The sequence below is a fragment of the Amphiprion ocellaris genome, chromosome 10, assembly GCF_022539595.1.
Source record: "Amphiprion ocellaris isolate individual 3 ecotype Okinawa chromosome 10, ASM2253959v1, whole genome shotgun sequence".
Taxonomy (NCBI): domain Eukaryota; kingdom Metazoa; phylum Chordata; class Actinopteri; family Pomacentridae; genus Amphiprion; species Amphiprion ocellaris.
This window is the reverse complement of record NC_072775.1, coordinates 28,769,042-28,791,217: the sequence shown is the minus strand read 5'-3', so window position 1 is coordinate 28,791,217 and position 22,176 is coordinate 28,769,042. Positions and strand designations below refer to the sequence as shown.

Below are 22,176 nucleotides of genomic sequence, written 5' to 3'. Positions count from 1 at the left end.
GAATTGATTAGTTTGTTCGTCTTTTTTTGATTTTTTTAAAAAATTATGTAAATTTTTTTTTTTAGTCCACAGAAAGTTTTGTTTAGTATTTGGGCATGTTATATTAACCTTTATTTCTTTCCTTGTTACCAGGTTCTGTGGGCTGACTGCAGCAGTGGTGTGTTCTTTTTCAGCTTAGTAGGATTCTGTGTCACATTTATGTTCCAGGATATTACTCCTCTAATATGACTATTATTATTACTCTGTATAGCCATAGACATGATGTTCCATCACGGTGTATTGCCGCCACCCACCAGTAAGGACAAAGGGGAAAAGCAAAACAAAATAAATGAAAAATACTACACTTTTGCAAAAGAGAAAATGTGCATAAGTTGTCAAAGTGAAACACACTCAAATCTGAACATACCCTTGAACCTAGAGTAAGCAACACTACCACCCTATCTTCACTCACAATCCCCACAAATTCTGCCCATCCAGCGCCGTGGGAGAAACCACTCCCTTGATCTGGTCCATGATGCGCTTATCCAATGGCTACCAAACAATTCTCCTAACCGCAATATTTCAGCCCAGCATTAACAGAAATAGTCCACACATGTAAAGCAAAGCCTCAAAATGAAATAAAATAAAATAAACATCTTTAAACTATAACCTAGGTTGGTATAGGTCACATTCTTGTTATTTTGAGAAGTAATTACAAAAAATAATAGCGGAAAGTCTGAAAATAATTTTGAAATTGCCTGGCATCAGATAGCAAAAGAAAAAAGTTTGAAAGAGACTGACTGGCTCCCAATAACACCCCCCAGCAATGAATAGCATGTAGGCTATTGGGCTATGGCTACTGAAAGATCCATCATCTGTAGAATATGCATATGCATTAAGAAAGGAAACCTACCCACAGTCAGTCAGAGCCTTCCGTCTTCTTATTGAGGAACAGCAGCGCCTTCTTGTGGTCTTCAAAAGTCATTTTCTTGTGCTTCCAAGTGAAGAAAAGGTTTGCTGGGTAGGCTAATGTAAATCGACTATCCAGCACATGAAGTTTTTTCTGACTGTCAGTGAATCTCCTCCTCTTCTCAGCAACAGCTTTTATTGCATCAGGAAAAAATGACAATTTGGACCCTTTCTATTCCAGTGCAGTCTTGCCCTTGTATTTCCCCTTAGCAGCAGTCATCACATGATCCCTCTCCAGTAGAAAATGAAATCTCATAACGATCAGTTGCGGGTGGGTATCTTCATCTGTCAGCGGTGGTCCTGGTCTCCTACAACCGCTGTAGCTCATTGTCAGCTAGCTCGCCATCACTTTCCTTTAGTCCAATCAGCCGCAAATTCAGTTGTCTGTCCCTATTTTCTGTATTTTGCAGGACTCTTTCCAACTCGTCATAGTGCTTTGCTCTTTTCTGTAATTCAGTGATCAGTTTGGCATTTTCAGTTTCCAAGTCCATAATTTGACTGTCTACCTCATCCAGTCTGTCATATATGGCTGTAATGTCCATGCTAGTTTTAGCTTGGGCTGACTTAACATGGGAAACATCCTCTTGTAACTCTTTAAGTATATAGCTGACTTGAGCCATTTCTTGCATCAGTTTCTCCAGTGTCACCTGAAGTCCGGCAAGGACATCACTTGCGAGACTGTAGGAACACCGGCTGAGTTGGATCCTGCCTTGGATGTTATGCTAACGCCATTAGCCATGCAAGCATTGTTTATTTGTTCTTAGCTGCTCTGCTCTTCGAAATAGAAGCCATGAAGGGAGAAGAAACAACTCAGAATAGACACGTCAAGTCACACACAGTTGTTATACTGCACTTTAAACGCCGTTGTAACATAAATTATAGGCTTTAACTATAGAATGTACATGAAAATAGGAGACTCTTTGGGGAGAAAAGTTCTATGCAGCCATCCCCTTTGGCGGTCCTGGGTGACTCCTCTACAGTTACTGTTTTAAATTTTAATTTCATGCTTTTTATGATCAATGTTTTAGCATCATGCATCCAATTGTTAAAGTTGACTGCATTTTCCCACATTTCAGGACCAACACTGGGCCTCTCCAAAATCACAAAATCCTTTCAATGTGTGTTGAATTTTGCTCCATTCACTTCTGCCTACAATTTACCATCTATTACAAAATTGGTACTCCAAATTGTCCATAGGTGTGAATATGAGTTCGACTGGTTGTCTAAGAGTTGTTGTTTTAAAGCAACATCCTTTAAATATATCATGGAACAGCTGTATCATTTTAGAGTACTTACAGTAGACTATATATGTACTTTGATTCAATTCACCACTTGGCACAATGCCACAGATATGTACAAATGTCATACTCAAAATTGATCTGCCATTTCAAATATAACCTGCTCTGAAGCAGGAGAGAGTTAAGATAACAGATCAGTACAAATCAAAACAGCACCTACTGATGAATCAGTTTGCTAGATCTGGGCATCCACATTCATAGAAGGTCCAGCAGAGCTCAGTGCGCAGATCGTGAGGTGGGATAATCAGAGTAGTTCAAGCTGCAAGTGATTTTAAAACCATTTCATTGCTCGTTCTGTCTTTGTAGAGCAATATAATTTATAAACATAAACCTTACACTTGTTGACCTTATAGGTTTTGTAGTAAGTCTACTTATGAGGATTGAATGATGTTTTTATATTTGTTCTTTACTTATTTCCATGACTGTTTAACACCATGAATCAGCTAAAAGAATAAAGCAAAAACTGTCCTGCACAGCACAAAAATGACACTGAATGTGAGATTATTGAAATTATCCTTCACATCACCATGAACAGTTTTATTTTTATTTCATGATTCTTTATTTGTTAAAGAATTTTGTGAGTAATATAAAGGAATTGCATCTGTAATTTTGTTATACAACCTTGTGATGCATGGTGAAAATTAAAGTTGAATCTTGAAAAAGACAACCTACTTTAAAAAAAAAAAATTATTTGTGCTGTGAAACGATTAAATTTTTTAAAGCAGATTAATCACAGGGTTCCTGTGAATTAATTTTGATTACTCCCAATTAAATATCATTCACATACCAATATCACATCAATCCTAAGGGAAGGCATATTTTTGTTCACCGTTCTTTTTTCTTTACAGTTTTCCTGAACTAACCATTTAAGAATTTAAACGACAGATGCTGTCATATAAAAGTATCCAGTAGGTGTCATGTTGTGACTGAAGTAAAAGTGAGCTTCCCTAGAACACTCTTTCATATGGAATGCAGTAGCTTGTTACATAGTATTACAGTGTTTTATTAACATGACTCTTCCATTAACATTTCTGTAAAAAAAAAAGAACCTTCAACTGATTATACTCCTGCTTTTAATGTGAGGACACTACTGTTATTTTTTGTTTGTCATCTTGTGAAACCTACTGCTCCTACAGACAACATGACAACCTGGTCATGTCATGGTCAACTGGTTTCTGTCTATCACTTCTAACATCGAGATGACATTACAGATGAGGCATAATGGAAGTAATGCACTTTATCATTCTAAGTCTCTATAACTGCTCTTCTGATATTATTCACCTTGTTTATATCTTGCCATGCAACATCTTTTATAGTACAACAAAATATTTGGAAACGCTACCAGAGTAGATGATATCTAAACTCAGAGCTACCAGCCATATGCATTTCCCATTTTCTCCTACACAGGACTCACCATTTTTCTTACTTAGGATTTTTGGTTGTTTATTTCTATTTCATATGTTTTCTACTAAAACTATACTTACAAATACTGTCTGCGTAGTTGACAATATCCTCCCATCAAAGTTGTTGGAAATATGTATAATGTGTTAAACTCAGCTGCTCACCTGGATTTTCAAAGAAACTGTATAATGCTATTGATGTACGTACAATAAACCCATTGTTACTGATGTGAATTCATATGTACCAGAAACAATGACGCCACCTGGGTAAAAGAAGTTCATCTATGTTGCAATGTTTTACCACTACCTTTGACTGAATTTGGTCATGTCACATCATGCCTAGAATACTATAACAATTATAATGTTGCACGATGAAATGTATTTCTCATAGTATTTTTAAAATCTTGTTTAGTAGATTATTAGTTGACTGACAGTAAAAGTGTACAAATTACTGTCTGTGTTTTTGGTTATTGAAGATTTCACCTCTAATCCAAGAGTTTTATAGAGGTTAGTGACACTAACCAATCAGAGACAAGGACTGAGATTATGTGTGAAGTCAGATGAAAGGTGGGTGGGGACACAAACCTCAGGACAGACAAACAGAACAAATCAAACTCCTACAGCTCTGTTTATATAAACCACTCTCTGATAATGTAAAAACATGCAGAAGACAACTTCTATATAGCAGAGCACTGCTTTTGAAGAACTGGACTGCCTTGTGTTTCAGCCAGAGAGAAAAAGCCTCTCTAACTGCATCCCAACAATGCCGGTGAGAAGGGGGCATGTGGCCCCACAGAATACTTTCCTGGACACCATCATTCGCAAGTTCGACGGACAGAGTAAGCACCTTATTTTACCTGCTGGATTTCATCACTAAAGTGAAAGCTGGAAAAAAGTCTTTTGTGTTACCAATAAGTACTTGAACCATACAAAATCATAATGAAATATTTGATTTGTGTGTGCAGCACTACAATTTTACCCTTACAGCAGGAGAATGCCAATGTTGATTTTTTTTTCAGTATTTTTTATTATACCAACTCTGTTATGAATCAAATTGAACACATTGTTTAAACAGACAAATAAAGAATCTGTCAGAAGTCAGGAAGGTAAATTAGCTACCAAGATCATTTAATACTTACTCTCCATTCAACAAAAAATCTTTTCCAAATTAACTTTTTTAGTATTTCTGTATATATACTATAATAAGATTAATCTAAAATAATTTCTTGAATTTTGTAAAACCATATATCAAAGTTGTGTCAATCTAAGTGCCAATGTAACCTGGATATACAGTTGATTCAGTAAGAATTTAGGCCCTTTCACTTTTTTCACAGAATATTTTATTGACAATTTAAGTTTCAACAGATCATGTTGCTTAGAAATCTACACTTCATACCTTATACTAAAAATATTTTTGACAGTTTTGCAAACTTACTTAAAATCTAAAACTGAAACTCGAATTTACAAAAATGTTCAGGCCATTTGCTGAGGCTCTGAATTGATGCCAGGTGCAGCAGGCTGTTTCAGAACTCTTTGTTCAAGTCCAGCTGAATGCCAAAAGTGAATGGACTGAAATTAGTTCAAAAAGGCACATAATTCACAAATGCTTTTGTATATTGTGTGCGTGCATGCGTGCGTGCGTGTGTGTGTGTGTGCATGTGCATGTGTTGCTTCTAAATGTTCTTTGATCCCATATTGAAATGTATATGTTTTAAGCTGAAACAGTATAGTTGTTTTATTGTCTATCTAGTTTAGTTTGTAAAGCAAAATAAACTTTCATATCAAAGTGTTAAAAAGTATATACACTTGAAAAGACCATGTATACAATCATGGGAAAAATTATTAGACCACCCTTGTTTTCTTCAATTTCTTGTTCATTTTAATGCCTGGTACCACTGAAGGTATATTGCCTGAAGAATACGATGAACGCGACAAAAAACGCAGCTGATTACATGATACTTCATGTCCTGTTTGACATGCTTAAGCTTAATTGTATTCCCAGGGTATAGAAAAGGCCATTTCATGTCATAAGCAGCACTGCACATGCAAAGGCCTAGAGTGGCTTCCTGCTGACATTCAAGCTGTAGCACAACTCAGAAGTTGTCAACTCTCGCATAATGCCTAAAACTAAAGAATTATTTGAAGTCACAAAGGCAGCCATCTTGGCACTGCTGGAAATTGGCATGAGTGAGAGACAGGTAGCAAAAAAACTGAAGATCTCCAAGGCAGCTGTTCATTACACCAAGAAAAAACAAGCCGAACATGGTACTACCAAAGTACTAGCTGGTCCCAGCAGGAAATGTCTTTCTACTCCATGGGATGACCATGCACTCATCCGTTCCTGTGTCAGGAATCGTTGTCAGATCTCCAGGGACTTTAGAAATGAGTGAGCACTGTGGAGAAATGTGACTTGTTCAGCAAGAACAGTTGGAAACCGGGTTCTTGAAGGTGGTCTGAAGTCAGTTGATGCCCAGTCCAGCCAATTTATTGATTAGGAGGAAGCCTAGAGAAGCCTACAAACCAGACTATCTTGACCCTAGTAAAACATAGGGGTGAATCAGTGATGATCTGGGGTTGTTTCAGTATGGGTGGAACAGGGCAAATGCAATTGTGTGAAGGGCCAATGAACAAGGTCATGTACAGGGCTACTCTTTCAAACAATCTTCTTCCATCAGCTGGAAACCTCTTTCCTGCCTCGAACGGCTGGATTTTCCAACAAGACAATGCCCCTTGCCTCACGGCAAGGTCAGTTAGAGCCTAGATGGAGAACCAGAACATTGGAACCATGCCGTGGCCTGCTCAATCACCAGATCTAAATCCAATTGAACACCTGTGAAAAATCATCAAACGCAAAATGGAGAACCACAAGCCCAAAAACAAAGCACATTTGTTTGAATTTGTGCAACGGGAAGTGGTTGCTGTGACAGCAGAACAATGTCAGAAGCTAGTGGAGCGCATGCCATGACGCATGGCTGCAGTCATCAGAAACAATGGTTATGCAATCAAGTACTAGCTCCTGTGTGTATCATGTGACTAAAACATGGAATGCCTAAAAGCAGTGTTTCTGGCAGTACAATGCCATCACTACTGATGTAAGAACTTAAGTGATTTTGGTTATTATCAAGAAAACTGTGGAAAATGACTAGATATCAGCTCTTAAATTAAATTCTTATGAGCTATTTGTGTTGCTATCATTATATTTGTCCCAACAAATGTACTTGCAGTTGTACCAGGCATCAAAATGAGCAAGAAATTGAAGAAAACAAGGGTGGTCTAATAATTTTTTCCATGACTGTATCATGACAGTCTTAAGGTTCCAGTGATTCCTATAATGCTTAATTATCTATGATGGACTAAATGAAACACGTCTTTGTCAAGTATAACAATGGTATAGAAGTAAAACAATGACTGAAATTGAAACACTAACTCAGCTTTAAGCATTATAATTATGTTCATGTCTACACTATGTAAACAGTTAAGAAGTGCAGTCTATTTTTTGTATATTCTTCTAATTTTTGGAGAGCAGCATATCTCCTCTGCTGAAAACTGATCAAAGGCAATTCAAATAACAGTCCCTATAAGACATATTCACCCGTGTCAGAGGTTTTCCGCTTTTATTGCTTTAAAATGAGTCAAGGTCAACATAATTTTGCATTCATTTTTTCACAAGAATTGACAAAAAAGACAGATTTCTGCACAGTAATGTCAAATAAATAGAAAATATAGAACTTAGAAGTAAAAAGAAGAGAAGAAGAAAAGAAAATTAATTGATTGCACAAGCACTCGCCCTCTTTAAGTCAGTTTTTAGTCAACACACCATTGGCCACGATTATGGCATTGAGCTTGTGTGTTTAAGTCTCAGTCAGCATCACACATCTGAACACTACAATTTAACACCAATCTTTTTTTTTACAAATTTGCTCAAGCTGGCAGGTTGGACTGGGCTCATAAATGAACACCCCGTTTCAAGTCCAGCCACAAATTGTTAATTAGATCTAAGCCTGAAATCTTGTAATAGTCCTGGGGAGTTATTATCTGTAAGCAGTGAAAGTATGGCTGTATCATCTGAGTACTTGAAATATATGGTAGTGGGAGATGGGCTCGTGCAGTGGTGTAGAGTGGGTAGACGAAGGGGCTGAGGAAACAGCCTTGTGGTGCTCCAGTGTTAATGGTGATGGCTGATGACAAAGCCTGTCACTGAGGAAGTTGTGGATGAGGTGAATGAGGCAGAAGGGATTTTGAGCTGGTGTAGCTTCTGGGTCAGGTGCTTTTGGATTGTATTGAAAGCTGAACTGAGGTCTACAAAGAGGATTCTTGTCCAGTGACCTGGAGAGTCCACATGCTGAAAGGTATGCAGCAGACAGGCAACCACATCCTCCATTCCCCTTGTGGCCTTATAGGCAAATTGAAGGGGGTCAAGCTGTGGGGTAGTGACTTGCAGGTGACTTTAAGAAACAACTTCTCCATGCACTTCATTATTGTGGAATGAGGGCGACACGGCTATAATGATTCAATTCAGTTAGTCAAGGTTTTTTGGGTACAGGTATTTTGGTGGCAGTTTTCCAGAGGGTAGGTATGGTCGTGGTCCAATAGGTTTCACAAAAGAGTAAGTGAAGCACTGGGGAGAGTTCATGGGCACAGTCTTTCAGCACCTCTGCTGGCATGCTGTCAGGCCTGAGGGCTTTGCCCAGCTTGCATCAGCTGAGCTGGTGCCGTACATCCTCTTCTGAGAAGGGAGCTAACTTGGCCACTTCTGGAAGAGAAAGGGCTTCCAGTAGAGCTTCACACTCAGCTCTGTGATCCTGTGTGTCAAACTGGGCAAAAAATGTATTCAGTTCTTTTGAAAAGGATTCTGAGTCAGGTATGACATACACTATATTGCCAAAAGTATTCGCTCACCCATCCAAATAATCAGAAGCAGGTGTTCCAATCACTTCCATGGCCACAGCTGTATAAAATCAAGCACCTAGGCATGTAGACTGCTTTTACAAACATTTGTGAAAGAATGGCTCGCACTCAGGAGCTCAGTGAATTCCAGCGTGGAACTGTGATAGGATGCCACCTGTGCAACAAATCCAGTCGTGACATTTCCTCGCTCCTAAATATTCCACAGTCAACTGTCAGCTGTATTATAAGAAAGTGGAAGTGTGTGGGAACAACAGCAACTCAGCCACCAAGTGGTAGGACACGTAAACTGACAGAGAGGGGTCAGCGGATGCTGAGGCACATAGTGCCAAGAGGCCGCCAACTTTCTGCAGAGTCAATCGCTACAGACCTTCAAACTTCATGTGGCCTTCAGATTAGCTCAAGAACAGTGCACAGAGAGCTTGATGGAATGGGTTTCCATGGCCGAGCAGCTGCATCCAAGCCATACATCACCAAGTGCAATGCAAAGCGTGGGATGCAGTGGTGTAAAGCAGCCACCACTGGACTCTAGAGCAGTGGAGACGCCTTCTCTGGAGTGACGAATCGCGCTTCTCCATCTGGCAATCTGATGGACGAGTCTGGGTTTGGTGGTTGCCAGGAGAACGATACTTGTTGGACTGCATTGTGCCAAGTGTAAAGTTTGGTGGAGGGGGGATTATGGTGTGGGCTTGTTTTTCAGGAGCTGGGCTTGGCCCCTTAGTTCCAGTGAAAGGAACTCTGAATGCTTCAGCATACCAAGACATTTTGGACAATTCCATGCTCCCAACTTTGTGGGAACAGTTTGGTGCTGGCCCCTTCCTCTTCCAACATGACTGTGCACCAGTGCACAAAGCAAGATCCATAAAGACATGGATGACAGAGTCTGGTGTGGATGAACTTGACTGGCTTGCACAGAGTCCTGACCTCAACCCGAAAGAACACCTTTGGGATGAACTGCTTTTCAGTTTATTTATAAATGATCTACCAAGTTGTTGTTCACCAAATGCGGTCTGTTGAATGTATGCCGATGATGCAGTGTTGTTTGTTCACGCAAAAGACAAAAAGCAAGCTGCCCAAGAGCTGACAGTTGCTATGAGTAAAGTCTTTAAATGGCTTGATAGCTCTCAATTACATCTTAACGTCTTTAAGACTGTGTGTATGTACTTTTCCAAAAAGATAACTAAAGAAATCAATCCTAATATCTATGTACAAGGCCAAACAATTAAAGTTGTACAAGAATTTAAATACTTAGGAATTATTTTAGATTCACAATTTCGTTTTAAACAGCAGGTAAGGAAGATTACTAAAAGGATGAAATTTAACCTGTCCAATTTTAGATTTATTCGGAACAATTTATCTTTGGAATCAGCTAAACTATATTTTGATGCAATGATTATGCCCCACATGTTGTACTATATAACGAGTTGGGCAATGGCCTGCAAAACAACCATAAAACCTATCGTAACAGTTTACAAACAAGCCTTAAAGGTTCTAGATAAAAAACCACAAATGTATCATTATTGTCATATTCTTAAGAAATACGAGCAATTAAACTTGGATAACATAAAATACGCTGATTCTGTTCTGCTTTACAAAATTTTTCATGGCCAAGCTCCCCCTCCGCCACAAGAATTTGTAAATAAATATTCCAGCAGATCAACCAGAGCAGGCTCTAGCGGTAATTGTGTTCTGCCTTTTAGGAAAAGTGCTCTTGGGCAGTCAGTTTTCTCTTTTCATGCATCACAAACCTGGAATACTATACCAAGTGCCATTCGTGAACAACCACACCTCACCTCATTTACTAAACATCTCAAAGCATGGCTATTGGAAAATCAGATCTGTGATCATAGTACTGTGTAAATTTGTTCGGCATTGATTGGGCTCATCCCTGAAGACTCTGTGTAATTTGTTTTAAATGTGTAGACGTGGGCTTCGTGCAATATAGCCATGTGTAATAGTGCTTAAGGATTATGAGCGATGGTGATAATGGGATATGTGCAATAGTGTTAGATGGGACATGTATAGGGTAATTATATGTTTTGTAGATGGGGATATGCACAATAGTGACTAAGAGAAATGTGCAATTTTATTATGTGCAATAGTGGCAATGGGAAATGTGCAATACAATTAAATGTAACTGTCAGAGGGATATATATAGCGGACCTTTATGTTATAGTGACAGAGGGATAAGTGTAGTATGACAATGTGCAATAATGTAGAGGGATATGTGCAATAGCAACAAAGAGATATTTGCAATATAATCATGTGTAAATGTTAATTAATTAGTGGTTGGTAGCTGCCTCGATATCTCAGCTTTTGTCTGTTACGTCCACTAAGTGTTATCGTTTTGTTTTTGTGTTTTTTATATATATATATATATATATATATATATATATATATATATATATATATATATATGTTTTTGTTCAGTTATGGTCTTATGATGTTCTCTAATTTTGATCTGCCAATGGGACTTGAGACGGAAATTAGCCGTATGGCTACAATCTATCGTATTTACATGAAAATGTAAACGAAAATGGGAAAATCAATACAAATTGTCCCATTTTAAAAATAAATGAATAAATGAAATGAAATGAAATTAGAGCAGAGACTGAGAGCCAGGCCTTCTGGTCCAACATCAGTGTATGACCTCACAAATGCGCTTCTGGAAGAATGGTCAAAAATTCCCATAAACACACTCCTAAACCTTGTGGACAGCCTTCCCAGAAGAGTTGAAGCTGTTATAGCTGCAAAGGGTGGACCGACATCATATTGAACCTTACGGATTAGGAATGGGATGTCACTTACGTTCATATGCGAGTCAAGGCAGGTGAGCGAATACTTTTGGCAATATAGTGTAGGTATTGTGTTTGGGTTCACTTCCAGTAAGGATTTCCACCCTTTGAAAAGCCTGCTTGGTGTTCATGTTGGCAAATTTGGACTCCATCTTATACTTGAATCTCATTTTTGCCTGAAAACCTCATTCTTGTCTGCTAATTTTAGGCGTACCCAGTCATGGAGGGTAAAGGCTTTATAGCTTCAGCAAGGTACTAGCAACAAAAAATTTGTGATAACAAGTGATCATATATTAATATTCTGATTTTGTAATGATGCATGTCTTTCTAGGCTTCTTCAAAATGGATCTCTTTTCACTATATAGTGCACTGTTCTGTGTATATCGTGTATATAACAAAAACATTTGTGTCTAAAACCACTTATGCTCACATTCATTCAGTTTTTGCTATATAATACACTTTTAACTATTTATTCTGTTGTAAGCAATTTGTTGCTGGGGAGTGATTTTGGACAGGACCCAAACGTTCATGGACGCGACAATGGTATCAGTCTGGTGATCTGGTATGGTAACAGTCCCACAATGAAGCACAACATATTTTATAGAAACACAGGTTCACACCTGTCAATGATTATTAGTCCTAGTCTTACTATGATTAATAGAAAAATATAGTTAATTACTCAAATAATTGGTTGTATAGCTTGTTACTTTACTGAAGTTACTTAGCTCAGTTTCTTCAAAGTCCTGTTTGTTATCATTGCGTTGAGGTCTAGCGTAATTATTTGTGAATGTGTTATTGTAATCTTTAAGTGGACAGATATAACATCAACTTATCACTCATGGCACACTTTTACATATACTGTCACTGGTAGTATATCAAAGAAAGTTTATTTTAGGATATGTGCTGATTGTTTCTCTAGGCTAGACTTATTTTATTTTGATGTAGGCCTTTTTAGTATCATACATTTGATGTTAATTATATTTCGTCCATGAATACTTGTTAAATAATACCAAATGGTCTGTCCGATTCCTTTCATAGCCTTTGCCCTGGTTGTGCTGCTTCTAGACATGTATTTTTATATTAACGCATTTAACCAATCACATTTCAGCCATAAATTTGTTGCCAGGCAGGGTCAAAGTCAAAGAAATCTGCCTGGAGGCCTTCAGAATCAGTTCTGCGCCCCTCGCTGTTTTGTCAACCCACAATGGCTGAAGGAGGAGAAGAAATGGATTTGGTTGCAGATTTATTGTCAAAATCATTTTCAAGATGGACTTTTCAAGAAAAGCTAGACATTGCTAAGAATGGTCCGGCAATTCCGCAGCTAGCAAGCCTGTCACAAGCAAGAAATGACTTCACATATTTAATGGCATTTTTGAGTATTCAGACATGCTCTTTTCAGTACTACTGGACACAAAACTGGATGTAAAGTTTTGTCTGGTAAGGAGTTTTCTGACCCCGTTGAGCGAGAGAGAAGCCGATATGAGGAACTCTACGAGGCCACTGAACGCACCGCAGACGCTCCGAGCCACGCAGAGGTCAAGCGCAAGATCCTCGCGCGCACTACCACCAACTCCACGGCAGGATTCTGGACATTATTATTTGCCAGATACGTACCAGATTTCAGGACCATAAAAAAACTGATGTTTGTCGCCCTCCTCGACCCCCAGAAGTTTCGAGAATAAAAGAAAAATTTCCCGCATGCAGCCTTCTCCAGCTTAACGCAGACCCACGGAACACTTTTCGATCTGTCTTGGCTAAAGACAGAACTGACTGTAATGAATGCCATGGATGATTTTGCAGGAAAATCTCCCGCCGATCTCCTCGACTTCCTTCACCAGAAACATCTGAGTGAGAGCATGGGGCAGCTGTACACATTTGTGTGTTTGGCGGTGACCATCCATGTGTCCACTGCTTCTGTCCAGCGGACATTTCAGCCCAAAAACGAATTAAAACTTATGCCAGAAATACGACAGGGCAGGCTCGACTTTCAGCATTAGCTTCGATGGCGATAGAAAAGGACTTCTTGATGGAACTGACGCGCACAGATAATCTGTACGACAGAGTAATTGAACTTTTTCTGAGGAAAGAAGGGAGGATAGATTTGTGTACAGATAGTCAGAATTTTTGGTGAGTAAAATGTTGCTGTTTTCCTAAATAATACTGCAATTTTATGAGGTTATTATTGATGGGTTTTTTTTATGTGTCGCAGCTGTATCTGCATTAGAAGGAGACTTGTGCACCCCGGGTTTATTTCTTCAGTAAAGGCATTTATTGTGGCTACATGAGTTATCTATCTGCGGTTCAACGGCTCTTTATACTGCATTTTTGCATAATACAATGTTTTTTATAGCCTTAAAATAGTTATTGTAGGGTGGATTGATTCAGACGGGGCACTATTGAAGGCCTAGGTGTGAAATGCATGGCCCGCCACTGTCTTTCAACATATTAAATATACCATGCCTCAGTGCAATTGCGAGCCATCAAAATAGTTTTTGTAAAGGTGTACTGTAAAAGACATTCTGACCTAATGCCAAATAATTTTTCTATGACAAGTTCTGCTGTGCCACCACATCCTTGAGAAGCTCCATTCTCGGCTGCTTCATATTTTAAACCACACACAACTGGATTTAGACCAAATAGAATTTATGTGCACTCAATATCTGTTTTTTGTAGTGCCATTTCAAGTAGCATTGACATTTCAGTGTGTATCATGGGCACACTATGGGCACTGAACTGTGTAGGGTTGGTAAGGGATAAAAAGGAACATGGCCAAAATTTATGAGCAAATCTTTTGGTCCCAACAAGTGCAGGTCAAGCAGGACATCCCCAGATTTATTTTAATCCAGAGTACCTGCAGTATCTTCTTGATTATTGCAAGCTTGTTGGGGGTGTCAAGACATAAGACCTCCCTGTATAGCCAGATGACAGATGAAGAATTGGATGCCATGGTTTCCGACATAATGTTTATGATGCCACACTGTGGGTAACAAATGATGAAAGGAGCTCTTGAAATCCAGGGGTTGCCTGGTCCAATGGGACCCTGTAAGGGCTTCAAGGTGCAGAGTGGACACCATAGGTGTGTTGGCAAGACTGGCCTCAGTGGGATGCATTGTAAGATGCACATATTCTGTGTCATTCCCAAGGTCTCTTGTTCATATTGACATCAACCACAAATTGATTCGGGAAGAAAGTACAGTGTGCATGTACAGTTAGATCATTTATTAATATTCTGATTCTGTAATGATGCATGTCGCTCTAGACTTCTTCAAAATGGATCTCTTTTTACTATATAGTGCACTGTTCTGTGTAAATAGTGTATAACAAAAACATTTGTGTCTAAAAACACTTACACTCACATTCATTCAGCATCTGCTATGTAATACACATTTAACTATTTATTCTGTTGTAAGTGATTTGTTGCTGGGGAGTGATTTTGGACAGGACCCAAATGCTCATGGGTGTGACAATGATATCAATCTGGTAATTCTGTATGGTAACAATCCCACAATGAAGCACAACACATTTTACAACACATTGCTTCAGATGTGTGGCTGTGTTTTATGGTCCTTGTGTCCCACCCCCCCACCTCTCTATCTCTACCTCTACACCTCTATCTCTACCCCTCTACCTCTTCCCCTCTACCTCCATCCCTCTATCTCTACCTCTCTACCTCTTCTGTCCCTCTCAACCCGCCTGGCCAGCAGGCAGATGGGTCCCCCCACATTAGAGCCGGGTTCTGCTCGAGGTTTTTTTCCCTGTTAAAAGGGTGTTTTCCTTGCCACTGTCACCTTTTGGCTTGCTCTGGGGGTCAGGCATATGGGTTCTGTAAAGCGTCTCGAGACAATTTGACTGTAATTGGCGCTATATAAATAAAATTGAATTGAATTGAAATAGAAACAAAAGTTCACCCCTGTCAGTGATGGTATCAAGTAATTATTATTGGTCTTAGTCTTAATGTGGTTAATTGCAAATGTAGTTAATTACTCAAATAATTGGTTACATAGCTTGTTACTTTACTTTTGTTACTTTGAATAGAATAGAATAGAATAGAATAGAATAGAATAGAATGTGCTTTATTGTCATTATACAGTGTACAAGATTGGAGAGCTTCTCCTTTTCAGCACGAACATAGCAGGAGGTGCAAGATAAAAGTCATAAAAATCTTAAATGTAGTACAAACAGTCTCTGTTTACAAATATACAATATAAATGTCACAAAGATTGAATATTGAGGCACTATAGAGCAGCAGCAGCAGAGGCAGTGATGTATGTTGCACATTTTACACTATATTGTTGGCTGGGTTGTTACATGTGAGAGTTCAGGGTGGTGATAGCTCTCGGAAAGAAGCTGTTTTTTAGTCCGTTTGTTCTCGCCTTAATGCATATGTAGCGCCTCCCAGAGGTCAAAAGATCAAAAAGCTGAGAACTGGGATGTGAACTGTCCTTGATGATGTTCTGAGCTCTGCTGAGGCACCGGGTGGAGTAGATGTCCATGAGGGAGGGGAGAGGACAGCCAACAATCCTCTGTGCTACTTTGACTGTCCTCTGAAGCCTCACTCTGTCTGCCTCAGTGCAGCTCCTGCACCAGGTGGAAACACAGTACGTCAGCAGGTTCTCTATGGATGAGCTGTAGAAGGCCAGCAGCAGCTTCCTCTCCATCTTGTTCTTCCTGAGGACTCTCAGGAAGTGTAGCCACTGCTGAGCCTTCTTTATGACAGCCGTGATGTTGTCTGTCCAGGAGAGGTCATTGGAGATCTGTACTCCCAGGTACCTGAATGTGTGGACTCTCTGCACACATTCGCCGTGCCATGTGCCCTGCACCCTGCCACACCTGCCGTATTCTGTTGCTGGTGAGGGGGAACTCTATTCTCCTCTTATAGTCCGCTTTGGCTTCCTTGATTCCTCTTTTTCAGGTCAGCTCAAGCCGCACTGTAGAGAGCTCTGTCACCTGACCTGAAGGCAGTGTCGCAGACCTTGAAGAGTGAGTGGACCTGGCTGGTCGTCCAGGGTTTCTGGTTTGGAAAAACCTGGATGGCTTTGTCCACAGACACAGTTCCCACACAGAACTTATTGTAGTCCAGTACTGTCCCTGTGAATGTTTCCAGGTCCTGACCTAGATACAGAGTCCCCCACCTCTGTTTTTACCAGAGTCCTCGGTCCGATCCCAGCGGTGCAGAGAGCGGCCAGCTAGCTGCACGCTAGCATCAGGGATCTTTGGGTGAAGTCAGGTGTCCGTAATGATGAGAACACAGCAGCTTCGAACGTAGCGATTACACACAAGTTGTAATTCCAGGTCATCCGTTTTGTGTGTGATGGATCTGACATTGGTGAGGCACAGGCTCGGTAGAGGTGGCTTGTGTGGACTGGTCTTTAGCTTCAACAGGAGGCTGGGCGTGCGGCCCTGCTTTTGCTTCCTCTTCCTCATCTGCCTGCGCCAATTTTTTTTCCCAAGCCCGACAACAATCCACGGAGAGCCCAGCAATCCGGCTATCTTGTCTGGGAGCTTGTGGTTATGGCGAAAGTCTCTGGAGACAGCTATCTTGTGTCGATAGCCGATATCCACAAGATCTTGGTGGGTGTATTGGTTGAACTCTGAAGCGAACGTACATAGAGTGCACAAACAAGAATAAAAAGCAAAAAGAAGCAGGAGAGCCATGAGCTGCTGCGTCCGAGCGCGCCGCCATCTTAATGTAGTTTGCCTAGTTTCTTCAAAAGTGCCTCGAACAGCTAATCCTATACACTTAGATGATTCATATTCTGAACCTACCCCTTACAAACACAGAAAATGTAGACATTGTTCCCATAGCACTGTTAAAAATCACAAAGTAGTATAAAGAATAGTGGATGCAGGTGTGATTTTGGACACAGACATAGATGTGTTGTAATATATCAATATACACAATTCATTTTTATTTTATTTCAGATAATGTACCTCAGGGCTGCAAATAACAATTTGTAATCTACACCCTGATTTTTTTCCCCAGAGTCTGTGGAAAAATATGGCTTTCCTCTGAGGTACAATGGACAAGTTAATATAATCAGTTGTTTGACAGATGACTGATCTGTGGGATTTATTAGTTGTATTTGAAGCATATTTCCACCATGGAAATATGCTTTGAAAAAGCTACATTTTAAACAGCATAACCTCATGTTGCACATGAGTTATGTTTAATTCAGACAATCATGTCAAAATGTGTATCAACTTGGCTACTGACCAATTATATGAGTACACTGTCTTCCAAATTATTATGCAAGTAGGATCTCAGTTAAAAAAAAGCATTTGGTTTTATGTTTTTCAATGAAAGTGTTTCTGTTATGACGAGGGGTGAACCCGAGCAGAGAGTATGCAGACAGGAGTGGTTCAAATCAAAGAAATGAGCAGAATTTATTGAACATAAGCTACAAGAGAAACTAAATGAGGAAGGCAGGATACTAACTAACGCTAACTAAATAAATGAACATCCAAGGAATAAACTAAACTAAAACTCACTAACGGGGTGGGCAGGGGGTGTCCGCTCCGGGAACCGGCAGCCCGGGAGGCGCTCTCCGTAGAGTGGAACAGCGGCGGAAAGTGGCGATGGGTGGTCTGGAACGTCTCGTTCCAGAGCGGCTGACGGGAGATTCCGAGGAGAGAATGGCTTTTATGGCAGTTGATGAGGGACAGGTGTGCTGCGCCGCAGCTGCCCGGAGTTCTGCAGATGAGACTGATTAGTGTGATGTGCAGCCGATGCAGAGGGCAACCCAGTGAAAATCAGATGAGGGGAGAGAGAGAGAAAGAGAGAGAACCAAAAGAGAGAGAGAAACAGAGAGAATTAACAGAAAGGGAGGGAGAGAGGGAGAATAAGGGAGGTCAAGTGGAGGCTGATGCAGGGACCAGGGAGGGGACCCTGACAGTTTCTCCTGTTTAAAACGCTGACATGAATTTTTGACAGGTCTGATAATGAATTTATTAGGTGAACCTAATAAAAGGGAACCTACTTAAGGAGGTTCTTCCACATTATTAAGCAAGTCATGGGTTTCATGCAATATGGGGAGAAAGAAAGACCTTTCTGCAGGGATTTAACTAATATTGGGCATATTTTACACATCCATAAAACTCTGCAAGGCTAATCCAATTTAATGTAGTGTATCCACTTTCCAAATTTTGTATGTCACTCCAAATGAACAAACTATTAAGTTACCTTTACATTTCCGATGACATTGATGTTTGACTTCTTTTTGGGGGGTTGAATACAGCAGCTTCACTGGTTGAAGGATTGTTACCTGCATCAAGATTTTGTTGGATGAGTGTGGTGAGGTTTCTGGCCACACTCCATATTCTTCTGTGCAACCTGAACATACAGAAACATGACACACATGACTTACCACATGTAAAAAAATACAACAAATGCAATTACAGATAGTCTAAATAGCAAATAATCACTCTAGCCATTAACGCAATGGTAAGAAGCAGGACTTTGGGTGAACTAATTCCTTGTTATTATAGCAAGCTCACTTGTATTTTGTTGCTATTACCTTGTTGCAGCTATAGCAGTGTTTCTCAAATAGCGGGCACGCCCTCCTGGAGGGACGCAGAGGCATGTCAAGGGGGGCACGAGCGACTGAGAAGAAAAGGTCCATCTACACAGAACTAATTAGCTGAACTATTGTTTTAACGACGGCCTGTTTTTCGCGGCGTACAACAATAGTGAAATTGAGCTGGCCCATAGACTGTATGTAAGCCTGCCGTGTAGACTTAGAAGTACAGACTCCCAAGAACAGGAGAACGCATCGTTAATGTGCAGTCAGAACATCAGCGTGTGTTTGATCACGCCACGTACTCGGCTTATCTACTCCGATTGTTTTTACCAGCGATGCCAAACATACGGCCCATGGGCCAAAACTGGCCCGCTAGATGGTCCATTTAGGCCCGCCGGACAACTTTACAAAGGATAAAAATTATGACATTAACTGCAAATTGTAATTTGTAAAACTGTAAATTTTAAATGATTTCTAGACCATGACAAGTTGTTTTGATCATGAAGGAAAATACTAGATTGTTCAGTTCTAGATACATGTGACTGAATATTTTGTGTTTTGTAGATAAACTGTGGCAGAATGGGCTACTGATGAAATTTATTTAACCTTTTTTGCTTAAGAAATTTCAGGTTCATAATGTTTTGTAAAAAGATAGTTCATTAAATGTGAACATTTTCAGAATGTACTTTTTTTGAACCAAAACAAAGGGGAAAGATTGGAGTTGTGGTGATTTATAGATATTATGCTGTGATTTTACTTGTGGGTCCCACTGGAGATCGGATTGGGCTTCATGTGGTCCCTGGAATAAAATGAGTTTGACACCATTGATCTTTACTGTGAAAAACAACACACACACACACACACACACACACACACACACACACACACACACACACACACACACACACACACATATATAGGGTTAGGGTTAGGGGGGGTTTGTCCTCCGAAGGGGGGCTCGACAGAAAAAATTTGAGAACCACTGAGCTATTGGAGTGCTATAGCCTCATAACTGATTTAAGTTATCAAATAATCAAATGCTTTGCTTTCATAGTAAGTTGGCATGACTTTATACTCTGACTTTCAACCAGAATCATCTCAGCAAGCTAGGACAGGTTAGGAAATACACCTGTGACTCCTAACTTCCTACCTAAGCAGCAGCAACAACTGCGTTTTCAACAAAAGTCATGTGTAAAAAGGCATCCAATTGTGAGGACCACTCGACTTGTTTCATTTATTCATATCTTGGTGCGCATTTACTGATCTTTGTATGCGTTTACGGATATTGGTACACATTTACAGATCTTTGCACACATTTTCGGCTCTTTATACGCATTGACAAATCTTATTATGTTCAGAAATTTTAATACAGATTATCAGATGCAAAAAATTTGAAGGCATTTGCAGATTCTGGTTTGTACTGACAAATTTTATTACGCATTTATAAATTCTTTTACACATTTACAAATCTCACTGGATTGAGATACAGACACACAACTCTGCTTACCCCTCAGCCGGCTGTGACATTGTCAAATATTTGGGCAATGACGGCTGATGCAAAGAGAAACTTTTGTGACATAAGCACAAACAGAAAAAAAGTCCATCAACAAACAGAAAGGAGGCTACAATCCCAAACACAGTAGCCAAAGCATTCACCCCACCCACAGAGCCGCAGGCTCGACTGACTCCTGTAAGGAGAGCCACCAGCCCAAGCTCCACTCTCTGAGTCTGCGCCAGGAACAGAAATGGACAGGAGCTGAGTAGTTGTCTCTAACCTCTGGGAGAGTCTAACTAAAAGCTCCATCTATCATAGTATGTGGGGGGGAGACCCCAGGGATTTAGGATACTGACCATATAAAAGTAACAGTAATTTGGCAACTAAGGATGCGTGGAAATCAAGGCACAAAAATGTTACCTATCTGAGGGAAGAAAATAAATAAATAAAATAGGTAAGTGAAAATAACAACAATAATAACGAATTACTGAAATAAGAATGACAGAGCTAGATTAGTGAAATCGCGTAAATTGGGTAAAATGGTGTTATGGAAAGCAGTCCGACAGTGGGCTGTGCAACAGTGTTAATAAAGGAATTAGCAGCTACAAGCACTGACAATAGCATTTAAATTTCTTTTACCCTTGGCCACGGACTAGTAGTTAAGATGTGGATCACAGCATAATACAACGGGTTATTTCAGAAAGGTTTAATCCGAATCAAGATTAACAGTGTGGATATTATCTTAGAAACTGTTGAATTCTGTGGGTGACAGGTAAGAGTGCAAATGAGTCCATAAGAAAGGACCCCACAGGAGTTTATATTTGTATCTTTTATAGGTAAGAGTCTTATTACAACATTGACAGACAATTATTTCATCTCTAACAGTGCTTTACTGTCTTTTGTCACTTTTTATGGCATTACTGGCCAAAAGGGACCTACAGTGTTGACAGATTGCATGATTTGTGTGAAAACATTTTTTCTTGCAATTCCAGAAATATGCTCAGTACATCCTTGGTACTCTCTATTACATTCCTTGTGTCTCACAAAATGAGATGTTTGTGAATGTGGTTTTGTGTGAATTGTGTGTAGGCTTGTCAAGCTGTGAGTGCACAATAGATGGAAAAGGAAATGTTTTTGTGTCTTCATCATCCCTCTTTTTTCCTTTTCCTCTTCCTTCATAGACCGGAAGTTTATCATTGCCAACGCACAGGTGGAGAACTGCGCCATCATATTCTGTAATGATGCCTTTTGTGGAATGTGCGGTTACACTCGGGCTGAAGTGATACAGAAGTCCTGCACCTGCAGCTTTCTGTATGGACCTCACACAGAGAGACCAGCAATGGCCCAGATGGCTAAAGCCCTGCTGGGAGCAGAGGAGAGAAAAGTGGAGATTTCCCTCTACACTAAGGATGGTATGAATTTATCAACTGTGATTTTCATACATTCAGACATTCTTTGTATCTGTTTTGGTAAGATGTTATTTATCAATTGCATCTATGAGGTCTGGGGATGTAAGACCTTCAGCAAAGTAAACAATAAGAGGAAGACAGCCATCACACAGACTTTAATCAGACAGCTATTTGGGCAGCACATTGACTTGCCAAACTGTCTGTTGTAAAAATGTGACAAAATATGCTGTTTTAATTTTAAACCACAAGAGTAATCCAGGATCATAATAAAGATTATTATTTTCTATGGTCACAGCTTCTTGAGATTGCTGGTTCTCAATTTTCTTTCTACCAAGCCCCTTACAAGGATCCCTTTTTATGCTTCTATAGTCTTTTTTTTTCATGAAAGAACAACACAACAGAAATGTAT

The 22,176-nt window shown here is 39.9% G+C and overlaps 1 protein-coding gene across 1 annotated transcript; it reads left to right on the top strand.

The window, feature by feature from the left end:
* Positions 1–4,288: 4,288 nt before the first annotated feature.
* On the top strand, positions 4,289–21,976 carry LOC129349820 (potassium voltage-gated channel subfamily H member 2-like). The gene is made up of 2 exons (XM_055014328.1): positions 4,289–4,485; positions 21,540–21,976. The coding sequence occupies exons 1-2, from the start codon at positions 4,410–4,412 to the stop codon at positions 21,974–21,976; spliced, it is 513 nt and encodes a 170-aa protein (XP_054870303.1). The 5' UTR covers positions 4,289–4,409.
* Positions 21,977–22,176: the final 200 nt, after the last annotated feature.

Excerpts from the sequence above, each read along its gene's own strand:
- LOC129349820 (XM_055014328.1), top strand. The coding sequence starts at position 4,410 with ATGCCGGTGAGAAGGGGGCATGTGGCCCCACAGAATACTTTCCTGGAC. Across the intron at positions 4,486-21,539 it reads TCGCAAGTTCGACGGACAGA|ACCGGAAGTTTATCATTGCC; the intron begins GTAAGCACCTTA and ends CTTCCTTCATAG.